This window comes from Dromaius novaehollandiae, chromosome 3 (assembly GCF_036370855.1).
Source record: "Dromaius novaehollandiae isolate bDroNov1 chromosome 3, bDroNov1.hap1, whole genome shotgun sequence".
In the NCBI taxonomy this organism is placed as follows: domain Eukaryota; kingdom Metazoa; phylum Chordata; class Aves; order Casuariiformes; family Dromaiidae; genus Dromaius; species Dromaius novaehollandiae.
In genome coordinates, this window is record NC_088100.1 from 44,285,250 (window position 1) to 44,294,730 (window position 9,481).

The following is a 9,481-nucleotide window of genomic DNA, read 5'->3' on the forward strand; positions in this document are numbered from 1 at the left end:
AATTCTTGGTGGAGGTCTCATACATACACTGTTAGCTTTCTTGGCCCTTAAGCCTGCTGGGTCTTAAACAAACAGCTTCCTGCCAACTTTTTATGAGGAGTTATATTAGGTGTAAACAAAAGCAATGTTTTTTTAAATAATCTTCATAAGCATCATTTTTTTCTCAAATAATGAGGTTTTAAATGCTTGTTCTCTGCAATAATATGACCTTCCTTTAGTCCTCTATAGTGTCAACTGGAAGAAAAAGTAGTGATGTTAAAAAATACATGAAGTTCTATTTAGAAGGCTATGGAGTATGCACTTCTTGTCAGGTGGTCTGTGCACATTAAAAAAGTTTACCTATTTGTTTCCCTTTGAAGGCCAACTTTGAAATATAAAATGGTTCTTACAATAAAAACTTATCTCTGATGTTAAATATGAAAAGACAGTTGCCTGTGCCAAAACAGGTCTTAATGGCCTGTATGAGAGATCGACAAACTATCCTGACACAGCGACTTTGCGTACTTATCTTTGACCACACTTTCTGCCAGATACGTGCATAAATGCTCCAGGTGCTATTCAAGCGTTCTTCATTTTGCACTTTTTTTCTAGGAGGAGCTGGGGGGAAAGAACACTGTAAAGAAATGCTTTCACTAACATGGACTTACTTTTTCCAAGGACTTGGCCTACAAAGGCCGCCACTGGCATGAGGCATGCTTCAAGTGCGTCAAATGCAATCGCTCTCTGGTGGAGAAGCCATTTGCTGCCAAGGATGAGCTCTTGCTATGTACTGAATGCTACTCGGATGAGTACTCATCTAAGTGTTTCCACTGCCAGAAGACTATTATGCCAGGTAAGACACCAGGAACCCTTTAGCGAAAAATGAAACTCTACTTTTAATTAAAAGCTCATCCTTGAATAATCAAGCTACAAAGTCCCTGACATTCAGAGCAGCTTTCAGGTGACTACTTCTCCTTCAGGCAGTACCCTCCTAGCAGTAAATGGAGGGAAGACAAATATCTCTGGTCCAGCGTTGATGTGGCTTATAAATCCTTACAAAGAATATTTAGAGTTTAAAAAACAGTAAAATGTGCTTATGTTGAATTCTTGATTCTCCTTGCAGTTTTTAGGAAGCATATCCCACTGTCGGTGTAGGTAGACAAACAGAACTATCGTTAGTGGGAGTGACAGACTAGACGAGACATCTGCATTTCGTCTGTCACGTTGTCCAGATGTTGAGTGTCAGACCTGGCTCTCATTCTTTATAAACCATTTTTTTTGCTCAGAAATATTTTTTGCTTAAATTGTCAAAACATGACATTCTGTTTTCAAACCATTATAAACAGTTTTGCTTAAAAGAATGCATATACAGATGTGTTTATGATAGGATTTTTTCCTGCCATAAGCAACTTTTTCACTAAACTACTTCTCAGCTTTTGACCATGTCTGTTCAGGACATCCTCTAGCGCTTTCATTGTTTCCACATCCAGTAAAGCTAACACAGCACAGAGATTGCATAAAGCTGCCTCTTCAGAGACATCTAAGGGAAGCAACAGCAGCCAAATGCACAAAATGAAGTCGCTGGTCTAGGCAACTGAGTCCCAGACATTTGGAACAGTGAACTACTCTATGCTTAAACTTTTTTACAGATCACCCGCACATCCTTAAGGAGTTAACCAATTCATAAACTAAATGGTTGAGTATAGTTCCAAACACCAGCTGCAAACTAACTGCCATGGCCTCATAACCATTTGGGAACCTCTAGCCAAGGACATCAGTAAATGTAGCAACAACATAGGAAGTTTATTTTTCAGTAGAGCTTCGTGCCAAACAATAACGTTTGGTCTGCACAGAATTATTGTCTCAGTATAAATACTAGATTACTGATGTATTGTTCAACCTGTAGTGTTGAGGCAGTTAACGAACTTTCAGAGTTTATTTCCTTTTCGTTGCTGGCATAGACAAATGTTGTTGCAATATAGTTGTGTTCAGTTCAGGGGTGATATGCTGCTTAGTTTTGATATAGTTAAAGCAATGTTGTCTAGTAGATGCACCTTACTAGATGTGACCAAAATAGCACCAGAATACAGTGGTTTTTGCATTATTGTCCACTCATCTTCTCTAACCCCTCAGTCCAGGAAGCAGGTGTTCCTGCGTTAATCAGTTGTATCAACAATTCTCTTTTTCCTATGGAAAGGATTGTATAACACCTGTATTCTTCTTCTGCGGTCTGGTGCTACCAGAGGAGGAGGAAGCTGTAGTGAGAGTCACTGAAAGAATCATTCTCAGACATACATGCATATAAGTATACATCTCCGTTAAAGTGCACAGTGCACCAGTACACAAAGTGAAGAGCTCTGAACCTCCTCTAGCAGACATTTAACTAAGTGACATTCTTTTGAGATTGCATCTGACTTTACAATGGAACAAAACACCCAATTTAATAGGATAAAAAAGAACTGTTCATCTAGAATGGAAATGATGAACTGTAAGAAGAGGCAGTGTAATCTGCTTTATCACAGAAGATATTTACTTTAAAAAAAAAAACATTTCCAGCTTAAGATGAATAAGATAAATAATGCATTTCTACATGAAGGAGATTTAGTTCAAGGAAGGCAAGAGACAGGAGATTAATAGATGTACTAAACATCTAAGCAAATTCTTCCTTAATTTATAGAAGTGCCATGTACCTGAACATCATTGCTGGGTTGCCTGGCCTGAGAGAAACTCTGAGCCACCGAAGCATATCACAGAGAGGTTATCCTAAAACATTCGTATAATTAAGTATTCTAAAATCACAGCTTAGGCAAATTAGTATAGCTTTTTCCAGGTGAGCACAGGCACTACATGTGTTCTCACAGTTAAGCACATGCTTAGAAACTCTTTTAAATTGGGGTTAAGTGCTTTCCTGGTTAATACAACTAATACTGAGATAGAAGATTAAAAACAAGAGTCTTCTCACCTTATAAAACACATTACAAAGCTATAATTGGGGGCATTGTTTGCTTGGTTTCTGCAGGTTCCCGTAAAATGGAATTTAAAGGAAGCTCCTGGCATGAATCCTGTTTTGTTTGCCAGGATTGCCGGCAACCATTGGGAACAAAACCGTTGATCACCAAAGACAACGAGAATTACTGCGTTCCCTGTTTTGAGAAGCAATTTGCTCACCATTGCTACTCTTGCAAAAAGGTAATTAAATGTACAGTGGAAAAATTAAAGCATTTCAAAGTACTGCCATGTCATTTTTAGTCAAGTCAAAGTCAGGTTGTCCAACGGCAAAAATAGTGCTAGTGAGGACTGTTTCTGTAATCTTTAGAGTGCATGCTTAAAATAACCTCTGCAAATCCATACTTGCATTCTCAGCTATAGGTTTAAAATCTAGGTCTCCATCAAGGAACAGCAAACAAAGAGAATATCAACAGAGCACATGAATTCTTCAATTCTTTTTTTTTTTTTTGATAGTCTGTAAAAAGGCCATAGATAAACTATGCAGTTGCATGTTAGAGCTTATGAGGACAGGTCACAAAGCTGAACAAAAGTTCAGACTGCATGCTTAACAAGCTTTAACAAAGTAAGAGCATAATTAACTTATTTTTTGTTTGTTGTTTGTGACCTACTTTACTGTTAACTTTTTTTGTCAATATACAATATTTTTAGTGGATTAAAATGCTTTTCTAAAAGCAGGTAAGGAGCAGGAGAAAATGAGCTTGAAATCAACAGAACTCACTTGTTGCCTAAATCTATAGTATCTATTTGTAATTGCTGATAGCTGCTTTACAAGAGTGCCTGGATGTTGCTTAATCTCTCTAACAGGTATTCATACTACCTGTTTTAAAGTATTTAATGTAGATACTCGAATTAGAAGCCTGTAGTCTCTTTTTTGTCAGTGTTTGAGAGCACCTGGGAGGATGTAGGGAACTTAAGCTCCCCAGTCTGACCCCTAAGTCATATGGCTAAAACTGGAGACATGGAGACACTAAGTGACTTGTTCACAGTTATCTGGGATATCCGTAAAATCTGAGAGTCCAGCTCTGTTGGTAAGAGTGCTGTATTTGTAACTAATACTCACCTTTATGGAAGCCAGCAATCCTTTTTCTGAGAGCAAAGCTAGATAGTAGGTTTGCTGACACTGAGGACAGGATACAAGGAGGGCAAGTCACACTATCTAACTTTAGATACCTAACATAGATGCCTGTTCTCACTAACTATGCAATACTGCTCATGAAGTGGGGGTGGATCATCTAAATTGCCTGGTGAACTAACAGTATGAGCAGGAAAGGCAGCCTTACTTTTGGCATCTAAGTTGCACACCAAAAGCTAAGAGTGGCAGTGTTTACTGTCCCCGTCTAATTAATATTGATATAAGCCTGATTGTATTTGAAATAAATTTATTGATCAAAACAAATACTTTAGGGTTCTTTTGTTATTGATTAGGATTTTTAACAAGGGTTGAATTTTACACTTGAAGTTTGTAAAAAAGCCTTCTGTCCTGCTAACAGCTTGTCTGCTCAGAAAAACATCTCCCTTGTAAACATTTATCAGATACATTTGCATGCACAATCAAACTACCTATGATGAGGAAAGCATTCACACTCTTACCTGTTTTGCTCTTGAAATGTATCAGGCAATAATCAGATTAAGTAATATTCAGTTGCGATAATAAAAGTCAAATAGTGCCCCACTGGTTCAATATATGATGCTTCTTCTGTGGGTACCAGAAAATTTGATCTCATATGTGTTTTCTTTTTTTTTCCCTTTATACAGACAAATCAACCCAGACCTCCCTCAATTTCTCGTGATTTAAAACTGCCTCTGATTGATGAAAACTCTCAGAGCATCACACTATTCTAGTTTAGGAAGATGTTTTTAGCTGCTGTCTATGGCATAATGTCACTTATTCTTTAGTACTGCTACCATTTTGCAGGCAAACATGATTTTTTTTTAACATCATCAAATAATTTACAATTTCTAAAATTACTTAATATTTAGCTGTAAACTTCTGCCTTTAACAAAAGCTTTTAATTTAAGCAAAAACTACTGGTTATTTTTTTCCTTCAATAATTAAACTTTAGAAAGTACCTCTAAATATCCCTGTATCTCTACATCTAGCCTTCAATTTGCAGTAAATGATCATGTGACAAATATAGTCATTCTGCTCTATATTTCTTAGAGGAATTGAGGTCAGCAACATTTATGTGAAATAATCAGGATTTGCTTCTTAAAAATTCTAGGGCTACAAATAGGCCTCATACTTAACAAATAGAAACAATTTTGCTATGTAAACTTTCAACAGTTCCCATAAATAAGAACTGAGCCTGAAGAGATTAAATTGCTAAACTGGAGTCTTGAATTTGGTGCCAGAGAAAGAACATTTCAGATTTTGAGATGTTGGAAAGGCAAATAAGAGTTAGAAGTAGCCGAATACTGGAATACCAAGGAGACTGGGAAACATTTAAGTTTTTTATTGGCTGACATCATCCAGTATTATTCATTCTTTATTTCTCTGAAACTGTATTTCCCAGGGAAACTCTATGGTTCTTCTATTTTTACTTATACAAGTTTCTCCAACTTTATCTCCTCCTATTCCAACTAGGTATTCATTCATATGCTGTCATACATGACTTGACAGTGGAAACACCACATTACAGCTCATCTTTATTTCCAGATAAATTTTTCTATATGGCTTCTCATGAGCTTTGTGAAATCTGCTTTTTACCACACATACAGATGCCATAGAGCATTTGGAAATTTCACTCTTCAGAAATAGCCAGTGGAGAGCTCTGAGTGAGTTGTGGGATATGAAAACTTTGATGACATTGATAAATCTCTCTTCCTCTTCTGACAGCATAGATCTCTTTCCTGTCTCACTTCAGCTTCTCTACTGGCTCTTTCCTCATTCTTAACATAGGATTCAGTTTCGGTTTTGAGACAGCCATAATCTCAGCATCAGTTCTATCATCCACTGTCTGTCACTGAGAATTGTTCTTCTGAGAGCATGCCTGACGCTAAGCTTTTCTGCACATGTGTAGTAGAAGAATTTTGTAACAAGCCAATCTGTTTACTACAAATAGTGAGGTTATTTTGTGATGGAAAATCAAGAATAACAAAACAGTGGCATGTACAGCTCAACTGGAGTTAGCCAAAGTTGATATTCCAGGCGAAGAAAATTGAGATGACCACACTCTCTCTCTTTGCTTGTGCACATCAGAAAAGAACAAAACAAGAAGGATTTATGAAAGCCTAAATAATCCTTCATTTAAACTGCAGTTTAATAGCTACTTGAACTGCTGAAACAATGATAGGTTCAACAGCTCACGATTCATGCCTTTGTTTCATTGTGGTTTGCTTTTTGTTAATGCATTAGGTTATAACTTCAGGGGGAGTGACCTACCATGACCAGCCTTGGCATAAAGAATGTTTTTTGTGTGCTGGATGTAAAACTCAGCTGTCTGGACGAAGGTTTATTTCCAAAGATGAGTATCCATACTGTGAAGATTGTTTCGGCAAATTATACGCAAAGAAGTGCACTGCTTGCAAGAAACCTATTACAGGTGAGTCTGACCTTTTAGAACGGACCAGACACTGAGCTGTCATCAGTCCTCTGTCAAATCAGATCTTTACTTTAGAAAACAGCCTGAAAAACAGTTCCCTCATAATGAAAGACCGAAGGAGTTAACTATTAAAGAGATCCCCTATTACATGTAACGTCTTGCTAGGACATACTGATCACATGGGTCTCCTTGCTACTGAGGAATTATTTTAGGTACTGAAAGGAGTTTTACCATGATTTGTTTTAGTGTCTTGTATGGTCTTAAAGCAGAAGACCTTCAGATGACGTTAAAAATCATCCCTAAGAATATAAGAAAAGGCATTTCTTGGCTTCTCTCCGGACAGTGCACATAAGCCCCTCTTGCACCTGCAGTTGGTTTGGCTTTGTTTTTAAATACCAAAGTGATAAGATTGGAGGTGAATTTGATTAACTGCCTGCTGGTAAGGCACCTATATCAAATTAGAGACTTTGACAAGATTGGGTATTCATCACTATCAAATTGGCATAATTTTACCAAAATATATATAAAAAAGCAATGTTTTATTTCAGATACTCATGCTAGGAATTCCACAATCTGGTAATTTTCCAGATCCCCCACCTTGAAGAAGCTTAGTTGCAACAATTAAATTTCACTCAGTGCTATACAGAAACTATCTGTATCTACACATTGCAAATGACTTTCATGAGAGTTTGTTGGGAAGATCTGCAAACCTTTGTGTGCATTCTGATAAACCTGCTCTGTCCAGAGTTCATAATAGGATATGAAAACAGACAAGTGACTTGTGGCTCTACTTAAAATATTACTCACTATTTTGAATTTTAACTTTTTTTCTACTCTGCTGATAAAAAAAGGATATCAACCTATTTTTATTTGTTTGTTTGCTATACAAATACCAACGTGATCACACATTAGAAAACAATCTGTTTCTTTTCTAAACCACATCCAGAAATACTGGATTCACATCCTCTTTCTCATTTCTCTTTCAGCTCTCGGAGGTGCCAAATTTATCTCATTTGAAGAGCGCCAGTGGCACAGGGAGTGCTTTAACTGTGCAAAATGCTTTGTCTCACTGGTGGGCTTAGGATTCTTCACTCAGCAGGATGATGTCATTTGTCACAAATGTGGCTCTGCTACATAGTTCTATAGAGAGCTATACCAATACTTTATTCTCACTCTATAACCATGTACTTCATTACCAGGCAGTAAGAAAATCAGCTAAAATGCATAATAGTTATTTAGTCATTCAAGTAACTTTCCAACAGCAGTTTAGTTCTATCATAGTTTTCAGCTTTTTTATTAAAAAAAAAAAACTAAACAGCTCCATACTAAGAAAACAATTCAAAAAAGATTAGTAAATATTTTAAATCTAACTGCAGTATGCTTCTCCTTGTAACACACTGCACTCTGCTGTTAGAAGCTTTAAAATTTACATTTCATCTCCCATGAACCAAGGAGGAATATGGAAAGTCTATATGGCATATGACTGTTGATGAGGCATTAGCACCACTCCACTGATGCAGATTTTGGTGTGGAAAGCCAGGCAAGTGTGTTTTTCTATTGGACCACAGTATTTATTAGAAGAACATCTCATCTTTCTCCAAACTTCAGACAAAGCAGCTGCTGGCAAAGCAGTTCTCTCACTATGAGCAGAAGGTGGAAGGAGATACTGGTACATAACAAGACATCACAGGATTTCTTCCGTGCCAGAAGTTCATTCTAGGACTAGATGAAGGGCTGAAAGGTCATTTTCCTCTCGTTACTAAGAAAAAATTCCTCAGAATTTCTGAGAAAAAATCCTCAGAAAAAATTGTTTCCCATGGTTCTAGCCATCCATAAGACTGAGTGACAGGTCCTTTCCCACAATTGGTTGGCTGTACTTAACTTTTCCATTGTCTTCACTAGACCTTCAATACCTGCTAAAATACACTTTCTTATAAGTAGAGGCAAGAGCTGACTCACCATTGTCCCTTTAACCTTGCACCATTTGCCAGCAATCAAGCCACTGCTAATGACCTTACCATTTCCACAGTTATGTCTTTGACTCACACTTTATTGCCATTCTCATAAGTATGTGCTTACCTATAGCAGGCTATAAGCTCTTTAGAACCAACACCTGGTTGATTTTGTCATGTGCCATACGCATTTGCCAGTATTATGTCACGGATTTGTAATATTGTCACTGCAAGCTAGGCAGTCCTCACTTGTGATAGTAGTACACAGCGTTAGTTTCCAGGTTTTGAGAGGATTATATCTGCTTGCTGAGCTTAGGAGCTCAAGAGCTATTACTAAAGATCATCTAGAGCAGTTACTGGCATTTTTTCCTCTTCCTTGCTCCATGCTTGTTACACTTGTATCAAGCCACTGTGGACAGTGCAGATTCTGCACCACTCAGAACTATTTTAGTCCTGACCTTGTATGTCTTCAAATCATACATTCTCTTTTAGACTCTGATCGTAAGTGCATGGAGTTATTTTGCAGACCCGAGTGGGCTTTATTTGTAATAAAGACAGCCATTGCATTAAGTAGAAAAGTGGGGGAAAAAAGCAAGAACATGTGGGCATAGCTAAACCAGAGCTGAACTGCAGTGGCATAAAATCAATATGGATAATGATATAGCACTCTGTTTTCCAGTCAATAAAATATTGATCTTTTGCTCTATGTGGTATTCATTTTTGTTTTTCAGTCTCTTCTGTCATGGCAGCTTTTATTGGAGTTTGGAGTTTGATTAGTTCATGCCTTTTCATTTTATCCCAGCTGCTTCCTTTTCTATTCTCACATCTCACATGGCTGATACAGGCTCTTAGTAAGACTTAGATTCCCATAGATAGCATTAGGTTGCACCACAAAAATATATATATATATATATACACACATATATATATATATAGTGGTCCACAGTTGTGCACGTTGCTCTAAAAATGTGCAGAGTTATTAGAAATCAGCCCATTAGT

General features: G+C 37.3%; 1 protein-coding gene across 1 annotated transcript in view; it reads left to right on the forward strand.

The window, feature by feature from the left end:
• The window catches only part of FHL5 (four and a half LIM domains 5), a 28,116-nt gene extending 18,928 nt beyond the window's left edge, over positions 1-9,188 (forward strand). The window contains exons 3-6 of the mRNA XM_026122143.2: positions 658-832; positions 2,999-3,168; positions 6,344-6,530; positions 7,517-9,188. Of these exons, the coding sequence (XP_025977928.1) occupies positions 658-832; positions 2,999-3,168; positions 6,344-6,530; positions 7,517-7,668 (684 nt within the window). The 3' untranslated portion in view covers positions 7,669-9,188. The remainder of the gene's footprint in view (positions 1-657; positions 833-2,998; positions 3,169-6,343; positions 6,531-7,516) is intronic.
• Positions 9,189-9,481: the final 293 nt, after the last annotated feature.